Below are 20,881 nucleotides of genomic sequence, written 5' to 3'. Positions count from 1 at the left end.
TCCAAAACTTACAGGCTGTGAACTCAATGTTTAGCATTTTGTTTGATCCAGGATATCTGGCTTACTCTCTGCAGCCCTGCCCATAATTTGCTAGCCATGCTCATTTATAAGAAGAACCAGCGGATGTGATTGTGCATGTTCACATATAAGTTTTAGCAAAGCTTAGCAAGCCGTGTGAATAGTGCAATATAAAAGGAACATAAAGAAATCAGTCAGACAGTAGCACAGTGGACCCTTGCAATGTTTTCTGAGCACAAAATATTACAAATCAACAGTGCCTTTGCCAAACAAATAACGCTTCAAACTAGAGAGTGTGCAATTACCAGGAGCAAGGCCAGGCAAAAGTAGTTCCCTCATCCAACGTGTGGAAGGAACCTTACCTTCACACAGTGAGAGCCCCTGCCAGATAGCTCTTTCCCATGCCATTCATGCTGTATCAGAAACACCACTTCGTGACCAGTTTTTAAAATTGGGACAATGCTAGCTGCAGGATGTCCTGGATCTATCTCCCCTTCCCATTTGCTAGATAATTTTCCTCTGGGCAAAGGACATGTCCAGGCATGTCTAAATTAAAAGCAACCCAAATATTTATATTCCAGCTGTTTTCCTTGTGACTTGTCCTAATGCTACAGCTACAGTAGAAATCAAGTAGAATACAGTAGAAATCCACAGGAATTCAAGGCAAGCGTGGCTCAGTTTAAATCGTCCACTTTGGAAGCTTACCTAGAAGAGCGCTGTTGGTGAACCTGTTTTGCCGCGTTTAAATTCATGGTGAAAAGGCCATATCTTACAGCAAGGGAGTATTTTAATAATAATAAAATATTCAAGTTCCTAAAAGTTTATGTAGCTAAATATGATATGTTTTAATTAACAGAGACTATGTTTTATTTTATTTTGAAATGTAATTGATCTCATTAGTCTAAGCCTAGCCTCAGGAACGATCTTACTCATATATGGGGCTGTTGAGTATACATGCCTATTTATTTCTTGCATGAAAAAAAAAGAAATATCTGAAAAAAAAATCCCAATCTTCTTCCAGAAGAGCAGTCCTTGGGGCTGTATTCTCATGAATGGGTGAGACAATCATGAATGGTTTAACAATCATGCTAGCATATCCACCTTAAAAAATCTATCTATCTATCTATCTATCTATGTAGGTCTTGCTGTATTCGGGTCTTTTCCTGTGTAAGGGGTCACGGGAAAAGACCCGAATATGCCAAGACCTACATACCTATATGCGTGAAAACCTACGAAAACAAATATGTGTGTGTGTGTGTGTGTTTTCTGAGGTTTTCACGGTTGTTTGTATGTAGGTCTTTGGTTATTCGGGTTTTCTCCGCATAAAATTGGAAGTGTCTTGGCGACGTTTTGACAAAGTCTCATTCGTCATCTTCAGGCCGGTGTTATCAGCTTCGTGCTTCTAGAAGCAATGTGTGATCACTGCTGTTTCTTCCTTTTAACTGCTAGTGGGAGTTATATATATAGTAAAACCGCTAGATCTGGGCTGGAAAAATGGCATCAAAGACTTAAGAACTTTCAAAATCTCTTTTGCCTGGCAGCCTGTTTTATTTCACAGGGCTGAAGGTTCAGCTTCTCCCAGGATCATCAGAAGACACCAAGCGTGACCACTTGCTTGAAACAAAGGCTTGCTTTGAAATGGCGCAAGGATTTTTAATTTATGGGTAGCGCAGAATCACAAACTGGAAAGAGAGGGAATGGAGGGAGACTTGGTAAAGAAGCGAGAAAGCTCTCAAAATCATAAAATGATTTTCTGAACTGTTGCCGTTCCTTCCCTTTGCAAATTTAGCAAGAGGACAGCAGGGACCATGGAAGGAGCGATACAGAGCGGTTAGAGGAGAGGAAGAGAATGTAACAGGAAGGCTATGGAACCATGCTTGCCTTACTGAAGAAGGAAGAGTCAAATGTATCCATGCCATCCACCGCATCATCGTCCATGAAGCTAGGATACATAAAGCTCCGTTTGTTGCCTCTGTGTTTTTGCATGGAAGGATCCAGAACGGAACGCCCCTATTGTAAGAAACAAATTGGAATGGCGAATGGTCAGGTTCAAAACATTCACTGTTAATGATTCAGGCTATTATCAGCAGCTTCAACTCCAACTGGAGTTACCAGGATATGATCAGATCTAAAGTTGCCTTCCAAAAGGGAAAATGCCTGCTAAGAGGAAGGCACAGGATTTGGCACATGATTAAACACTCTGAAGTGTTTAATCCAAACAGGTTTGAGATACAGTTTAAGCCAAGATAGCTACAAGGTTCGTTTCAGTAAATCTCTTGTTTTGCGGCACGGTTTGTTGGGTATAAGCCAATAATATTAATATTGGTTCCAATTATGAAGTAGATGGTTTTAAATAGCATCCACCTTCCAGCCAAATGTCACTAAATCTACTTCTCCATTCTTTTTCTGTGCTGTACAACAGCTCCCTCTGGTGATACTTCTATTCAGATAGTCTGAATTGAGAGTATCCTTTTACTTCTGTTGTGTACCTATTTGGGTTTCCAGTCTTATAAGGGGAATATATTGTCATTGTGTGCCTATTTGTGTGCTCTCCAAACATGGTTTCCTTTTGATCGTGACCGTTCTCAGGACAACCTACTTCATAACACTCAACTTTAGAAAGATTGGAATATGAAAATCATTGAAGTCTGTCAGAGTAATTATACTTTCATGGATTCACTGAATTCCAGAGTTCAAATACAAGCTTAGAAGGAACAGCATAACAAAATATTACATATAACTTTTTCAAAAGTAAAGTAACTGATTCTCCAATCTCGTTGAAATTAGGATTTAATGTAAAGTTTCAGAAAAAATCATCAACAGGAACTGTGAAGTAGGAGAATCCAGCAAAAAACATAAATGCCCTCCCATACAATATAACTGCAGACACATATCTCAGAAATAGGAAAATTACTTGGAGAAATAATTGCAAACTGCGATTAAATATATTTTCCAGTTCAGATTTTAATAATAAGTGCTCCAACACTGGAAATTTTTAAGAAAATGTTGGATAACCATCTGTCTGAGATGGTGTAGGGTTTCCTGCCTGGGCAGGGGGTTGGACTAGAAGGCCTCCAAGGTCCCTTCCAACTCTGTTGTTGTTGTTATTATTATTATATCCACATTTTTTTCCTTCTCCGGAATTCTGGTGTTGCTGTTGGTGAACAGAAAGATAAGGAAACAGCACATATCATATCCTTGACACCATTATCTAAAGAAGCCTCTGGTGGCTCAACAGGCTAATGCAGCCTGTTATTAACAGCAACTGCCTGCAATATTGCAGGTTCAAGTCCCACCAGGGCTAGGGTTGACTCAGCCTTCCATCCTTTATAAGGTAGGTAAAATGAGGACCCAGATTGTTGGGGGCAATAAGTTGACTTTGTATATAGTATACAAATGGATGAAGACTATTGCCTGACATAGTGTAAGTCGCCCTGAGTCTTCGGAGAAGGGCGGGATATAAATGCAAATAATAAAAAAAAAAGTAAAGAACTGAAGCTCAGAGCTTTTCCACAAAACTCGAACTCACTCTGATAATTGCTGCAGCTGCCTTAAAGCTCATATGGGCCACGGATTCCCTTTTCCTGCGGGGCAGGCGGGTGTAGCCTGACCGTACACTACCTAATGATGCCAAGGACACAACGCCAGGAGTCAGAGGGGGAAGGACAGGATGTGGGGTTCGTGGACGATCCACTTCATCTGGGTGCCTGAAGGGACGGCCTCGGGCCAAAGGGTCTACAATCTGAAAGGATAAAACAATTGAAGCAATTAGTCTTGTACTCAGTGCTGAAATAGAACAGGAATGTTGCTTTAAATTTTAATCGTATCAACCATGGGATGGTGCCTTAGACAAACGTTTGATTCCCCTCTGGATTTCCTCTGATCCCTGATCCCATCCCATCTCCCTGATCCCTTTCAATCATGATTTTTCCCATCATCTGATATAGAGTCCTTTTAAACAGATGATGTTTCTGTCTGAGAATGTGGCCACCCATAACCTCTTTAAGTTTCCTTATAGGAAGGGAGAATTAGAATCAACGCTTTCATTCCACAAAAGAAGGCCATCAGCTCTGTTGCAAATGCGGTGGGACAATGCCAGGTAATTTCCTCCACAGCAATAAGCTGGCCTCCTGAATAGCTAAATGACTTGTGTACATCGAGAGGTGCCATCATGTTCTTCGCCTCAGTTAATCTGATACAATTTCCCAGACCCTGAGGTGGAGTTTGTTATTGCCTGATACCAGACGTTTTCACTTGGCAGTGAGCTGAACTTGGGAGACCTTCAAAAGATGAAAGTTCTGACTTTCTGGTGGCCCTTTTCCCTCAAGCTGTACATCCAAGAGGGATTATAACTTCTTTTCTACAGCCAAATCCAGCACGGCTGTTTGTCTGAGTTACCGACTCTTTTATGCAACGACACCTACCTTGGGCATTTTTGTCGGCTTTGGGGATTCTGTGCCTTGGAAAGAAGGCACCTCCTGGCTATTCACTTCTATTTCTCTGTAGGCAGGTTTGAGTTTTCCATAGCGCAGGCTGCAGTGCTGAAGGCTCTTGCGTTGCCAATTCTGCTGCTTTCCATCCCAGTCATTGCTGACGCCAAACCACTGGGCTGCTCCTCTGAGTGTAGCAAAGAGGAGACAAATGCCATAAGACAACCATGGCTTCACAAGCAACTTCAATATTTTAGGAAAGTAACTGAGGGCATCTAATCCATCCAGGCCCAAACATTTATCTAGCTTTGCTTCCAGGAATGGCTGATCTATGGATGTGTTTTCACAGGGTGGGGATTGTAGGGGACACTTTTAAAGCTGACAGAAAAAACATGAAGAATCATGGATAGAAATATTCATTTTTTTCCCCATCAAATCTTCAAAACATGTTTAAAGAAAAAATAAACAAACGGAATCTAGCCTGTAGTAAAGCACGCCAATTTGATGGTGGGGCTGAGCCCCTTTTTATGGATTAAATTTTCTTCCATTTATTTTCCTTTTCAAGCATCTGGAAATTATTATGGCTCTGTTCTATGAAAAAGCTATGGTCATACTTAACAACTGATGCGGAGGAGGAATAATAACACAACTACTGTATTTCCCTGAAAATAAAGTTGGGTCTTATATTAATTTTTGCTCCAAAAGATGCATTAGGGCTTATTTTCAGGTGATGTCTTATTTTCAGGGAAATACAATACTAAATGTGTCCATCTGGCTGATGATCTTAATTGGGGCTTATTTTGGGGTAGGGCTTATATTACTAGCATACTGAAAAATCATACTAGGGCTTATTTTGGGGAAAATACGGTATCTCACATACAAGTTGTCCTCGACTTATAACCATTTGTTTAAGGATGGTTCAAAATTTCCACAGCCTCAGGAAAAGGGGCTTTTGACCTGTCCTTGAAGTTGCAACCTTTTCATGATCCCTGCAGTCATGCGATTGCAAATTTGGGCACTTGAACAACTAGCTTGCATTTATAATGGTTGGTTGCAGCACGCTGCAGTCATGTGATCACCATTTGTGAACTTCTTAGCCAGCTTCCAACAAGAAAAGTCCTGTGGGGATGTCAGAATCATTTAATGACCACATGATTCACATAAGGACCATGTAATTTGCTTAATGGCCATGACAAATTTGCTTAACAACAACTAACAACTATCATACAATTAGTACTTATCATGTGATGACTTGTTTAATGAACATATGGCTTAACAACTAAAATTCCAATGGTAGAAGTAAGTCAAGATCTATCTATAACAGGGGTGTCAAACTGGATTTCTTCAAGGGCCAGATCAGCATTGTAATTCTCCATGGGCCAGGGGAGGAGGGAGGAAGATGAGACAGATACCTCCTGAGGCATGCTGCTGGCCAAAACGAGGAGCAGGGGGGAGCACACAGGGTCCCATTTTGGCTGTCAGAGGCACCACGGGCCAGTCCTTTGCCATTTCCAGGCTGGCCCTATGGGCCAGATTTAAGCACCCTGCAGGCCAGATCTGGCACACGGGCCTTGAGTTTGACACCCCTGATGTATAATGTAAAATAGCTCACAAGAAATAGTTGATATTTTATCAATTTTATTTCCCCTTGTTTGACACAGTTTTGAGGAAGTCCAGGTTTGAGCACTGGCTAATCTTTCAAGGGTTGGAAGGATGGAAGGCTGAGTCAACCTTGAACCAGTAAGAATCAAACTGCCGGCAGTCAGCAGAATTAGCCTGCAGTACTGCATTCTAAACATTGCACTACCACGGGTCTTAAAGCACTGATTGCAAACATAATGACATTCAGTTAAACTGGGAGCTTATACATTCTCAAGATGAAAAGTGTGCTAAGTGCACAAATGAATTCAGTGAGTCTAAGTTCATCTACAAGGACCAGAAAGTGAGTTTCAAAAATATCTACCAAGTCTTTTTAATGTTAACTAACAGTGCAGCAAGCACAAAAATCAAGCACTCACAGACTCACAAATTATCCTCAGCTGTCATTTATATTTCATATTCATATTCCTATTGCTTTGTTTTTAAATGCTGTAAGCTGCCCAGAGTCATTATTATGAGATGGGCAATGGAATAAACAGAAGAAATCAGACAAACAAATCATGATAAGTTAAACACGTTAGGATAAAGTTCTCCTTACTTGCGAATACTCTGGGACAATGAGGTTTGCCTATGCAAGGCAGGATGTCTTTCGAAGTTGCTGTCCTGTCTCTTCAATCTCGACTCTTGGAGGCTCACACTTTTTTGAAGAGCTGGGTTTTTTTTCAGAAGCTAAAGAGAGACATGGAGGTCATCAGCAAAGGGGATGGGGAGGACGGATTGATCCAGAGACCACTTAACTACCCTCACAAATTATGAATTCTCAAGAAATCATAATTCCTGATCAGGACCTCTCTCCAGTTCATGGCTAGATAAGCTGGGAGAGCTAATTAGTCAGGCGTAGATATCTGTCTGAGGGTAAAATGGTACATAGATCAAATTACACACTTGCCTCTGAGCAGTTTATAACCTAGGGACCAGTGAAAGAGAAAAGGAAAAAATGCAGTGGAATAAGGGATGGGATGGATAAAATTTTCTACCCCTGGAAGTGCAACATTCACAAAAAGTCTCTGTAGAATACCAAACAACTGGATGGAGCTTAGAAAAGATTTTTTCCTTATACTGTGATTATATGATCCATTCTCCTTGTCACTAGCTAGTGAGTATGCACAGTAGAATAGATAGCTGCTTTTAAAAGGTGTGACATACCAAGTCAATGTAATAAAAGCTAAGGTAACTCAACTGGCTGATTATCTTAAAGATTATTACTATAGTGGCTTTTTGGAAGAGGTCCTTCTAAAGACAGGTTGTCTGGATTCAGGAATGGTTTTACTGAAACGGTAACAATTCTGATCAACGAGATCAGGGTGGTATTCACTTACCTTCGCTACTGGTTTGCAAATGTGAGCGTGTGTGCCTCCTCCACACATGCACAGAGCCTTCTGCGTACGCGCAGAGAGTCAAAAACGGGACGTGATGAAGTCTGGGCCGGTGGGCAGAGTCTCCCGCTGCCGGTGCTACTAGATTGCTTTTCAGAGCCGGCTGAATTTCACCACTGAACAAGATCCAATTTAGCTTGAACCAGGGGTGAAATGCTACCGGTTCAGCCCAGTTTGGCCGAACTGGTACTGAAAGCAGCGCAAGGCTCCGCCCACCTGCCCAGTAGTTACTTCCTGATTTTAACCAGGAAGTAACCTGCTTGAGTATGCACAGAGGGTCCGTGCGTGCATGTGATGGCGCATGACTGCGTGTGGCACGTGCACTTCCGAACCGGTGGGGAAGGTAAGTAGATTTTATCCTGGCTTGAACCTCTAACAACCACCCTATTAAGAAGAGAACATCGCAGCATATTTGCATGTTTGAATACTTTTGAAGATGTGAATGCTTGATACACTCTTATTAAACAAGTTACAGTACATCCAGGGAACCTTTCAGGGAAGGCTCTGCAGAAGGGGATAGATACAAAAGACCCTGGCTGAAGCAGATAATCTGGAACGGGTGGAGAGGGCATGATTGTTTTTGTGGGTCACCAAGATTAAAACTTGACTTGAGGGGAGTGCAGCTCCTGTTTTACTATTAGATCTTTCAGCAACGTTTGAAGCTGTGGAGCATTGTATCCTTCTGCACAAAGATTGAGTTAGGAGCACTTAATTTCAGTGATCCTACTCCCTTCTCGGTGTCAATGCATAGTCTATGATGGCGGAGTTGAACAACAAACCAGTAAGCAAACCATGATCATTCCCATATGGGAGCAGAAAGCCAGTTCTTTGAGATTCAAAACAACGGCTAATATCAGATTGTTTTCAAGAGTGAAACAGATCATAAGGAGAATTTGGAATGTGTTTTATCTTAGAGCAACTGGCTTTTAAAACACCAAACATGGCTTTGTGCTTGAAACAGCCCTATTTCACACTTGAAACAGGATGTTTTGATTTTGAAGCATTTTTTTTTCTTTTGCATTGCAATAATGTGCATAAGAGACACCTTTTCAGATAGCACGTAACCGTGGAAATCTCAGTGTTAATAGACATTTACGGATCTCAGTAATTCATACCACTGTTTGGCTGCTTTCCTCTTCAGACTTCACTGGTGGGATCATGATAGAGAGGTTGGGGGGCTTCTTGCTCTGAAGTCGACTGCTGCTGGTGCTAGAACGGCTGCTTCCATTTTTATCGCTGTCTGCCATCTTGGATCAGAAGGTATTAGTCTACCTGTAATGGGGAAAGAAGCAAGGAATTTAAAACTAAGTACTCCCTCGTATTCATTTGATTAAAGGCAATCTTCCCCACATTTAAAGGCATCCTCCTTGTAACTTCCAACCATCACCCCCAATCACCAGAAGGAAACATACTTTGAAAACTCTAATTTGGGGAAAAAAGACTTAGGGAGGGTGATGGATCAATAGATCAACATTCGTTGAGCAACAACTACAGCTGGTTTCAGCTTGGTAATGTGCAAAGGATTAATTAATGAATTAGTTTTGATTTGCAGGTCTGCAACTCTAGGTGTCTAAAAACAGGTAAACAATACTGAAACAATATAAAAACTCTAAGAACACTCAGGCAAAAAGCCAATTAACAATAAGGCAAAACCACAACCACACTGTTTTCACCCTCCAGCTCTGGCTTTAGACACACATCAACCAGAAGGCATTGATTAATCAATATTTATTCATTTTGATTCATTTGTACCCTGCCTACCTAAAATTAATAAACTAGTAAGGGGGATTTCAAGGGTATGGTTACAGGTAGTCCTCACTTAATGACAGCCTTGTTTAGCAACTGTTCAAAGTCATGAGCGTGCTAAAAAGTAATTTCATGGCTGCTCCTCCCACTTACTACTGTCATAGCATCTCTGCAATCATGTGACTGGTGGCATTTACCAATGTCACAGCATCCCACAATCGCCATTTGTGAGCTTCACAGTCAGCTTCTAAGCTGTGGAAGGAGTCCTGGTGGTATGCAGTACTGCAGGCAAACTCTGCCCACTGCCTAAAGTTTGATCTTCTCAGGGTGCAAGGTTGATTCAGCCTTCCATCCTTCTGAGGATAAAAGGAGGAGAAGACTGTTGGGGGCAATATACTGATATTATAAACTACCCAGAGAGGGCTGTAAAGCACTATTGGGCAATATATAAGTACTATTGCTATTGCTATTCTAAAAAGCAGTCAATGGAGAAACCAGCAGAAACATTGCAAATTGTGTTCACTTGGTATTTTACTTAACAGGCCTACCAGTCCCAATTGTGTCTTTAAATGACAACTACTGTAAAGGTAATACATATGGTATTATTTTGTATATTTTCAGGAAATTATGTTTAATTAGAATGGGAAATACTTCAGATTTCACATTACAGGCCAGTATTTCTATATGAGGATATAGGACCAATGTCTGTATAATGGATTAAAAGCTTTTTCTAAACAGAACGGAGAACCAAACATGAACGGGGTCTTAGGTATAAGCAGTTTGGACATGAAGCAGAAACTGTCAGGAGGGGCGCATCATTCCAGTCCCTTTAAAAAAAAATATTTTCAAGTTTTGGAACTCTGCTTAGAAATGATGACAGGAAGCCAAGTGAAATAGTTTATATATATACTCATATATATATATAAATATATATATATATTTAAAAAGATGTTCAAACTCTCTGGGGAGATTTAAAACTAATTCTGTTTTTGCATTCCTTCAGATCAACTTTAAAGGCACTATTCTCTTTAAATCTGTCCTTGTGAATGATGAAAGTTTTTTCCCCAAAGGCCTCCACAGTCTTATTTCATTTTATATTAATTATACACACACACACATAATTCTTGTACAGACACCTGCTGCTCGTTTGAACTTTGGCATTTCCTCAAGGGACTGTGCCTTTAATCCAAATGTTTAAATCAATTCTTTCACACCCTTTTTAAAAACACTTCAGTTGTTCACTGATTTCCAGAAAGAGCCCCAGAAATGAAGGTTTTTTTTCATGAGATTTGGATTCAGATGGGAATCGAAGCTGGTGGCTTCAGTCCATTCTCCAAGCAGACTTTTTCAACCTGTCAAGGCATCCTCATCCTATACCTGTTTACACAAGGGGCCTTCAAGGATTAAAGATAATAATCCTGACCTATTCACACTGACCAGCAGTTGTAGCATTCTCTGCAGGAAGAAGGAAGCTTCAGAGTGTCATGCTACAAGGGACAGAACACAAACAGATGAGATTTTGCAATTGCTGGATGGGTCAGCTAGGGTTTGTAGTGCCACTTATGTGACCTCACCAGCTTTCCTACCGGAGCTATTTAGGTTAGACTGCCTCAGCCTTTTGACCTATTAATATTACCATGGGAAAAGCTAACCGCTCCTAACAGCTTACACAATGGTTAAATAATATCTTACATATAACATGTAGATGGTGACTGGATTATTAGATACATCAGATCACAGACCATAGCAGGAGTCTCAAAGGCTCCATAAAAATAGCATCTATTTTTCTTCATGCAGCCCTTCATGGGGTCAATGTTGTATCTTATATCCAAGAGAAAAAATTCCCCACCCAATTACTCACATTCTAATATGATAAGAATAATCTCTTACAAAAGCTCCAAGAAAGGTATGGTATACCAATGCCATTCACAGCATTAAGGAGCCATGTCCTTAACTGAGCTGCAATGGCAATAATTATATATCAGCAACTTGGGGTAAAAGATAAAAGATCTTCAAGTCAAGCTTGATTGGTGAGCTTACATATGCCTTGGTGTAATTTTCCTGGTGGTGTTATATTACTGGGCAATGTTGCGGAAAAAGTTTGTCTCTGCCTTGTTCCGGTTTTGTTTTTTTTAAATATATAATTTTCTAATCTGGTTTATATCACTGATATTGGTTAGTGGTTTCCCATCCTAGCACTAATCAGCTGTGCTCAGTTTCCAAGCCAGGTCAGCCAGGGGTTTCAATTGGCCGAGGTCACTATATTTATATGACAGCACAGCACAAATCTGCTCCAGAGGCAAAGCATGACAGTGGAACTGATAAAGAAGAAGAATCTGCCCAGCCAATTCAATCTTGCATGATTAGCATGCTCTGGGTTCCTTCGATTAATCAATGTCATCTAAAATGACCCTGAAGTACACCTTCTCTGTAGAAGCAGCACCTGCCTTCTGGAATGAGGTTCTCCTAAGATCTGGATGGCCCTCACTCTACTGTTATTTAGAAGAGCCATGAAGACTATCTATCCACTCTGTCATTCTTGCCATATTTTGTCTTCTTCCCCCACCTCCTTCTTGGTAATTAGTTTTATTGTCGATTTCTTGTTTTGATTGTTGTGAGCCCCTCACCCCCACCCCATGGGAATCATTGGAGTTGGGTAACATTCAAGTTTCATAGATGAATGAATGAATCTGCAGAAATTCTGAATTCACCCTTAAGTGAAAAAACAAAAAACAAAACCCAAGATTTTGAAAAACTGAGACAAATAGCAGTAAGAAAAAAGTTCTGGGCCTCACTGACAGTAAATTGATAGTTAACCATTCATGCAAGGAGTCTTAAAGATCTCTCATATGAAATTGCTGGTCTTTAGAAAAAGATATGCAAATGTCACCAAACCGCCTTCTATATTAGAGGGTTCAAAGTGTCTGATGTAACAGCTATTTTTAGAAAGGGATTGGGTAAATTGCTTAATTGTTTAACACTGATTCTAGATAATTTACCGGAAAGCATTTATTACACATAAAATGATCTAATATTTAAACAAGCCCGTCTTTTGAGAAAGTACAGTGACCCTTGCCTCAGTAGTCATTCAGGGTTCTTGCATCAAAGAAATGTGATAACCATCATAAATCAGCTGTGGAATTCATTTCCTGATGGTATAAATTTAAAATATTTTACAGACATGAATGCTAAAATATATTATCTCTACAGTGGCAAAAATCCAGCAGATTATTGCATGAAAATAGGATGCTGGATCTAATCCAATAAATTTAAGAATGGGAATCTTAGTCCCTCAACCACAAAACAAAAACATGAAACCTTGTTCCCATCCTCACATAAAACCTTAACTCTTTCCCAGACTTCCTTTCCTCCAAATGAAATATATATTATTTCCATATATTGCACTGTGGTTAAACAATCAGGAATGAAATTTCCATTTCAACCTTCCTTTACCTGGTGTCTATAAACATGTTAGGATTGCAATGCCCATAATTCTCCATGCAGCGCCAGGCTAGAAAATAGGAGACACTGAGTTTTAGTCCTGCCTTACGGATGAAAAAAATGGCATGGTAACCATAGGCCAGTCACTCTCTCTCAGCCTCAGGGTTGTTGTGGGGAAAATAGGAGGAAGGGGGTGTGTTGAATATGTTTGCTGCCATGGATTATTTGTAAAAATAATAAAGCCGCAAAATAAGTAAGTATGTAAGTAAATAATAAACAAACAAACATATGATTCTGTTGGATTGGGGATCAAGAAAGTTGCAGTTCCAGAGGACATCAGTTTGAAACAGCTTCTCCATTTGGTTCTAGCAGCTGGAAAGGCCAATGGCTTAGAATGAAATGGTACATATCCATTCATAAGTGCTTAAACAACACTGTGCTAATGCTCAGAAAATAGTCCAGTATCAACTTGTGCTGCATTTCAGAAATAGATTGCAATAACCCAAGTAACACTACATGGGGCTGCCCTTAAAGACCACCCAGAAGCTGCAACTAGCCCAGAGTGATATGGCACACTTGGATACCCCATGCTCACCTGAATACTACTACCGTTGTGGGAGCTGTACTGGCTTCCAGCTGCTTTCAGGATGCAATTCAGAGTGTTGGTTATTTGCTTTAAAGTAGAGGGCCAGGTTATCTGTGGACCATCTCTCCCTGAGGATATCTACCCATCCTACTATATTAAATAGAGTGGGCACAATCCAAGTCCCCTGCTTTCAATGTTGTCATCTGTTGGGACCTTAAGAGATTTGCATTGTGAATGGCAATTCCAGCCCTTGGAACCAACATGGGAAAACTCTCTGTGGGACAATTCAACAATTCAATTTAATTATTTGAACTACCGTATTTTTCGGAGTATAAGACATACCTTCCCCCTCACAAAAAAAGAGGGTGAAAATCTGGGTGCGTCTTATACTCTGAATGTAGCCCTGCCCAGCCTCTGAAACGGAGGTTTTAGAGTCTGAAAAAAGCCTCCGAAACGAAGCTTCAGAAAAAAAGCCTCTGAAGCGGATGTTTCAGAGGCTGAAAAAAAAAGCCTCTGAAACAAGGCTTCAGAGGCTAGAAAAAAAAGCCTCTGAAACAAGAGGTTTCAGAGGCTGAAAAAAAAGCAAGGCACAGAGCTCACAACCAACCAACCTGTTGCTAAAATTCATCTCTGGGAACAGCTGATTGTGGGTATTCTAGGAGGCCAATCCACTCGCCAATCAGCTTTTTTCTTATTTTCCTCCCAAAAACTAAGGTGCAACTTATACTCCCGTACATCTTATAGTCTGAAAAATACGGTAATTATAAAAGTTATCTTAATTTTCCCCTCAAACATTGGACAAGGATGGAGGTTCAGCTGAGGGGATGATTGCTTTGGGGGTTGGGGGAAAGGGTAGTTTTGATTTTAACAAAACCAGAAAAAGTATGAGTCTGTGTCCTAAATTAGGCTTGAAAGAAACAGACAGAGGTTTTGTGTGATCAGACCAAGTTGCATTCATACAATAAAACCATTTTTGGATTAAAGATTTGATTAGAGACTACCATCCTTTAGTTCTAAATGTGTCTTCTCACTCAAACCATATCCCTAACTTGTGTGTGGTTTTGCTTTTACCCAATCGTATCTAGGCAGCATAGAAGATAGGATAGTCAGATAAAATTGATGCTTCTTTAAAAAGATATTTGATTCCCAGCTGGAGTTTTTTTCTATTAGTAATGTGGATGTGGCAAACATGATGGGCCGTTGTGGTTAAACATGTCCCTCCTGTTTTACTCTTGCAGGACAGGCTTAAGCAATAACAAAATTACATACTCCCTGGCAAAAGTGTGTATTTATTTTCCTGTTCTTCAGACACACCAAGTTCCGGCAAATGCATTTTTAAAAATTCACTGCAATGACACAAATAGCCGTTAGAGGGCAGTGGCCTCGTGTTATTCAAGCTTTCTCTGCCAGCCTAAAATAAACAAGAGCCTTACTGTGGCACCTTGGAGGCTTACTGGGAGGAGAAAAATGGTAAACAAGGAGGCTCAATATAGACTGCACTGTTTTTATTAGGCAAGTTCAAGTGCCTAGAAGATAAGCAGAGAGATGGAATTGTTAGAAATAGTAATGTTTCTTAATCTTTGCAGCTTTAAAATGTGGGGACTCTCAGAATTCCCCAGCCAGAGTGCGGATTTCTTAATCGTTCCTAGCTCTTGCCAAGAGCATTTTTTAACTAGGTTTTTCAGCTTTCTAACTTTCAATTACCTGATCTGATCTGCAGTTGGATGGTGCTTTAATGAGTGTCACCATGGCTTTTACACATTCCTTCCTCATCAACGTGCCCCTCTCCAGATAAATCAATTAAAATAATCAGAAATCCAGCCAACCTGAGCAGTGGTTCAATATAGGAAACACACTCTTTGGAGAACACTAAGTTAACTATGATACGATGCTTTAAATATATTATTTTAGCTGCTCAATATTATTCAGTATTTGAAGAGTATTTTTTTTAAATGGAAATATGGGGTAGGCTCTTGTCACTCTCCTAATCATAGGTCATTAAAATAGAAAAGTCTCCTTCAAGTCAAGCTTGTCTCATGGGTGTTTTAAGAAGATGAACATATTTATTTATTTATTTATTTATTTATTTATTTATTTATTTATTTATTTATCACAACAGTATATATAAGCATAAGCATGAAATAATTATACAATATATAAGCATATATATGAGTATGAGTATGTAATAACTATATTAATTGGATATAACAAAAGGAAACAATAGGACAGGAACGGTAGGCACTTTTGTGCTCTTATGCATGCCCCTTACAGACCTCTTAGGAATGGGGTGAGGTCAATAGTAGATAGTTTTTGGTTAAAGCTTTGGGGATTTTGAGAAGAGACCACAGAGTCAAGTAGTGTGTTCCAAGCATTAACAACTCTGTTACAGAAGTCATATTTTCTGCAATCAAGATTGGAGCGGTTCACATTAAGTTTAAATCTATTGTGTGCTCGTGTATTGTTGCGATTGAAGCTGAAGGAGTCTTCAACAGGAAGGACATTGTAACAGATGATTCTATGAGTTAAACTCAGGTCATGTCGAAGGCGGCAGAGTTCTAAATTTTCTAAACCCAGGATTTCAAGTCTGGTGGCATAAGGTATTTTGTTGTGATCAGAGGAGTGGAGAACTCTTCTTGTAAAATATTTCTGGACACGCTCAATTGAATTAATGTCCAAAATGAGGTATGGGTTCCAAACAGGTGAGCTTTATTCAAGAATTGGTCTAGCAAATGTTTTGTATGCTCTGGTTAGTAGTGTAATCTTTCTGGAGAAGAAGCTACGCAAGTTTAAGTTTACAACTCTTAAAAGCCTTTTTTGCAATGTAGTTGCAGTGGGCTTTGGCACTTAGATCATTTGATATGAAAACTCTTTAACGGGGTGAGGGTCATCTACCTGTCCATCGAGCTTGTATTTAGTGTTCTGATTCTTTTTTCCAATGTGTAAGACAGAGCATTTGCTGATTGAAATTTGGAGTTGCCAAATTATATATATATATATATATATATATATATATATATATATATATATATATATATATATATATATATATATATATATATATAGGTCTCAGAAAACACACACACATATATATATATATATATATGTAAAAATTATATATATATATATTAATTAAAAAATCCTATGGCAGTGGCTGTCCTGGCCTTCTAGATTTTCTTTTTCCAGTTCCCCAGTCTTATCACAGCCCTGGGAATCTCCGTTACAAGGATTAACCAGTCTGGTCCCACTAAGCATTAGTGGTCAGGTAAGAACAGCTATCTGTTGAAACCTCTCTAAACTAGATTAGCAGACAGATATCTATGCTCTACATTAGGGGTAGTCAACCTTTTTATACCTAGCACCCACTTTTGTATCTCTGTTAGTAAAATTTTCTAACCGCCCACCGGTTCCACAGTAATGAGCTGTGTATCGTTGTCTGTGCATGCCTCTCACGCATCGAAGTTTGGGTTTGGGGGGGGGGCGCAGCTACCAGCTCTGCTTGTCTGTTACAGCTGGATGGTGTGGGGGGAGATGCGCGAGCTATTCTGAGAGAAGGCTCTTTTGTTTGCGGTCGCACTACAGCGCCATTTAGTTTCACTTATGTAATGTGAACTAAACTTATGCGCGGGCGATACCAATAGCATATTTTCAGAAATTTAAATTGTCACGGGGAACTTTATGAAAACCTAATGAAAATGTTTTTAAATAATGCTATGAAATTTTTTTTTAAAAAGTCAATTAAATTAAAAAAAAAGGAAAGTGCTTCAGTATCGGACAAAACCCCTACCACTCACCATGAAAGTTGGAACACCCACTAGTGGGCGGTAGGGACCAGGTTGACTACCACTGCTCTACATGCTTCAAAATTTAGAGAGAGATGATTAGGATAAAACAGCTATATAATGTAATTTCAGTTAAAGCACATTACTATAGTTAGTTTAGCAATTTTCTCATTTCTGAGACATATGAGATATCAGGTGATTGTGTGCGCACATGCAGGAAAATTTGAGAGCATCAGTGTCCATTATGCCCAGTGGATAAGCCTCCTATATTAGTTTCATAGCTACCTTAAAGGGAGATCTCTTATTTTGGAGAAGAACAGCAATCCTTAGTCCAGCATCCCAGCAAGAATACATTGCATGGAAAAGGAAGCCATAAATGTTTAAGAGGCCCCTCTCCTAGGAAGGGAGCAATGTAATAAATAATCCAGGCCCTCAAGTATCCCAGGAGAACAAGCATCCTATACAGCAATTCTCAAAGTGCTTGAGCGGGCAAGAAATAGAGCTCATGTCAACAGAGAAAGAGGGGCTGATGCATTAGTAGTTTGCCTCATCCATTATAAATTTTGGGACCATCGCCATCTGAATGTTGAGGGAGAAAATATTTATACAAGTCGATACAATCCACAAACAGGAAAACAACACCAGCAGGTATTAGAGACCACTGGAACTGGCAGAAAGGACTTCAGCCAACCTCCCCCAGATAAGCAGGAATAATGGTATAGAAATGCAACAAGGTAATGGGTTTTTTTTTGGTGACCCCCCCAAACAGACACAGTGGATTGAAGGCTGCGTTCATACATCTAATTAGCTTCTTGTAATTAACTGAGAGATCCCAGGTGGACTCCTGCACCTCCTATGGATATTTCTTGTTCTTGGAGATCCTACAGCAAGTTATTTGAAACAAATCTTGTCATAACCATGCAAGGCTTTGAATTTCATTCAGAGTGCTTAACACACTAAATGCACCACAAAAGACATGCATCTTCCTATGCCAAATCTAACCTAAAATAAAATAGTGTTCTATTTCCAGTAGGAAGTTATGCATTGGTAAGATTATTTAACCTACCTGAAATCAATTGGAAGTCATCTACTTCGGAAGGCTCAAATAGCAGTGTGTCATCCCTTTCCCTCAATTTTCCTATATGTTCAGGCTGTTGCTGGCAAAGGTGTCTGCAATTTACCTCATCCAGGAAGGCCAGACTTGAACAATACACATCCCCAAAATGGTGTCAAAGTTAAGGGGTAAGGTTAGGGGTAGCATTAGGAAGGTCCAGGTTCTAGTCTACTCTTGGCCACAAATGTTCTGTGGGTGACTTTGGACCAGTTGCTACTCAGAGTTGTCTCTCTACTGGTTGTTATTGTAAGACAAAATAGGAAGAAAGAGTGCTGTGTACACTATCTTAAGCTGCTGTGCAAAAAGCAAAATAAACTAATGAATAAATGAAGGGAAAACTGGGGTTATGCTCCTTTGGCAAGTGAGCAGCCCGTTCACAGAGAGAATGACTAATTACACAAGAATGGCCATCAAACTCGGCTGCCAGCACTACCCTCAAGAATTCTTTTTCTTTGCTTTTAATCACCTAGCAAATACAATGGCAAAATACTGGAATTCACACTCCATCAGCACAACATGCCTCATCATTTGGCACGTAGTTGTATCTGGGGCCTGGATGACTTGTTTTTCCATGACGGGCAACCTGCCAAGGAGAAACATTTAACAATGAATGGTTTACCATTTTCACAGAATGAAAGGAGGACCATCAGAAGCTGTGGCTTAGCTCCTTTAACCTCCCTTCTTCTTGAGGGTGACTGCAAGCAAGACAAGAGCTATTGTGCCCAAGGTGGCTCAAAGCCACATGATGAGAAACAGTCCTTTTTTGGGGACCACCAAGGCATTTCTTCAGCCAAAATGGAATAAATGACCTGGCATGGCAGAAACAGAAACTCTTTCTCTCAGCAGGAAAACAAAGGCTTATCTCCACAGGAATGAAATAGCAGAAGGCAGTGAAATAATCTTGCAGGCTATGTTAGCTGGGGAATTACAGAGGTGGAAAATCCAATTCATTTGCAGGGCACCAGGCTGGAGATAGCGAAGGTGCATAAATAGAGCCTCAGCATGGAACCGCAGAAGACAAGATAATTTTCTCTGACCAATTAACTGTACGCCGCTATTTACATTGCACTGCTAAGACAAACTGTTTTGGAGATGCGTCTGTTGCATTTCTCAACCTTTTGTGCCTGGAAGAACCTTTCAAATGTTTTTCAAGTTTCAGGAACCCCTGCACACTCAGACTCAAATTTAGGACAGAAGTTACAAAATTGTATTTGTCTCCTGTGTACACCCATATAGATGCATTAGCAGTGTTCTTAAATTAAAATAAAGAATTAAACATCTTCCTTTCCTCTGTCTCCTTCTCCCCCACCTTTGTGGATAGTGGCTCCTGAGGCTGCTGATTCCCAGACCAGACCAGACCGGACCCAGATCTTCTGTACCTGCCTTGAGACAGAGCCTCCTGGGCCACTGTACCTGCAAGAAAGGCAGGCATGCGCTGGCAAGGAGAGGGCTCTCTTACCACCTGCTGCTCCCCTCTTAGTCCTCACTCACTCTTCTGCTGATACTCTGGTCATCTCCCTGTTTGCATGCATATGCATCATTCCCCACTCCTGTCCAGGATATGCACCTACTCTGGCAGGCTAACCCAGTGTTGGAGGTTGGAAGGATTTTGTTTGATCTCTTTTTAAAAAATAAATCATGATCTCCAGGGAACCTCTGATGCAAACCTAGGATTCTGTGGAACCCCAAATAACTGATATTGGTTAATATCAGTTATTTCAGTCTTCTGCAATTTGACACCTTTTAGAAATATGGGACTAGAATTCCCACTATTCTTACTATTCTCAGGGCTTGTGGTCCAACACGCTGGGAAAGCACCAGACCAAGAAGTCCAGCTGCTCCCATTTGAATGACATCTTCCATCATCCGCTGCCAGCACACACAATGGGTAATGCTGAGGGACAATGAGGCCTGGGTTCCGAATACATTAGTGTATGGGAAGGCTGCATTTGGATATGAGCTTAGCAGCCGTTCATAAACAAAGTCCCAAATAAAATGTAGTTATAAGTTAGCATTGATTATATAATGCTGCAGCATAGTCATTCCAAATCAATCTATCAACCAAGAAGCAATATTTTAGTACTTCCAGAATATAGTTAAGTAACTACCTTATAGTTTTTGAAAAATAATCTTCATTTCTCAAGCTTATTTCCCAAGTTTTGTAACTATTAGGAGGTTAATCAGCTGTAAAAAACAAACAAGAAAGGATAGTTTATTTGGCTCCATCACAGAAAGCTTAGCTCATGGCTCATTTTTGGATGGTCCCAATTCTTCAAAGAGGGACAGACTGGGATATTGGTTAAGGCACCGTGCTAAAAATCAGAAGACTGTGAGTTCTAGGCCTACTTTAGGCACAAATCCAGCTAAGTGGCTTTGGTCCATTCACACTCTCAGCCCTAGGAAGAAAGTAATTGCAAACCACATCCGAAAATGTAGCCAAGAAAATCTGCTCCAGACAGTTTCCAGGAGTCAAAGGCTGACTTGAAAGCACATTTACAAAAACAGCATTTAAATTTCAATCCAAAATTGCATAATCTACTCCGTAACACAAACAGCCACACAACCCACAGATTGATTTCCCCCCCACCCCCATGTTTGCTCCCATAGTTAACAACTGCCTCACTTGGAACAGGATTCATATACAAAAAAGAGACTCAGTTGGGATGGAAAATTTCCCTTCCAAGGTCCTGCAGACAGTCAGAAAAGAAACTTACTCTCTGTTAGCAAGGAAA

General features: G+C 40.2%; 1 protein-coding gene across 2 annotated transcripts in view; it reads right to left on the bottom strand.

Moving 5' to 3' along the window:
• The window catches only part of RHBDF2 (rhomboid 5 homolog 2), a 93,141-nt gene that overhangs the window by 26,650 nt on the left and 45,610 nt on the right, over nt 1-20,881 (bottom strand). For both annotated transcript variants that reach the window (XM_058168927.1, XM_058168926.1), the window contains exons 2-6: nt 8,599-8,755; nt 6,646-6,776; nt 4,443-4,635; nt 3,548-3,760; nt 1,900-2,028 (exon numbers count right to left, since the gene is read on the bottom strand). In XM_058168927.1, the coding sequence (XP_058024910.1) occupies nt 1,900-2,028; nt 3,548-3,760; nt 4,443-4,635; nt 6,646-6,776; nt 8,599-8,730 (798 nt within the window). In that variant the 5' untranslated portion in view covers nt 8,731-8,755. The remainder of the gene's footprint in view (nt 1-1,899; nt 2,029-3,547; nt 3,761-4,442; nt 4,636-6,645; nt 6,777-8,598; nt 8,756-20,881) is intronic.

The sequence above is a fragment of the Ahaetulla prasina genome, chromosome 2, assembly GCF_028640845.1.
Source record: "Ahaetulla prasina isolate Xishuangbanna chromosome 2, ASM2864084v1, whole genome shotgun sequence".
Taxonomy (NCBI): Eukaryota; Metazoa; Chordata; class Lepidosauria; order Squamata; family Colubridae; genus Ahaetulla; species Ahaetulla prasina.
This window is presented reverse-complemented; position numbering and strand designations above follow the sequence as displayed.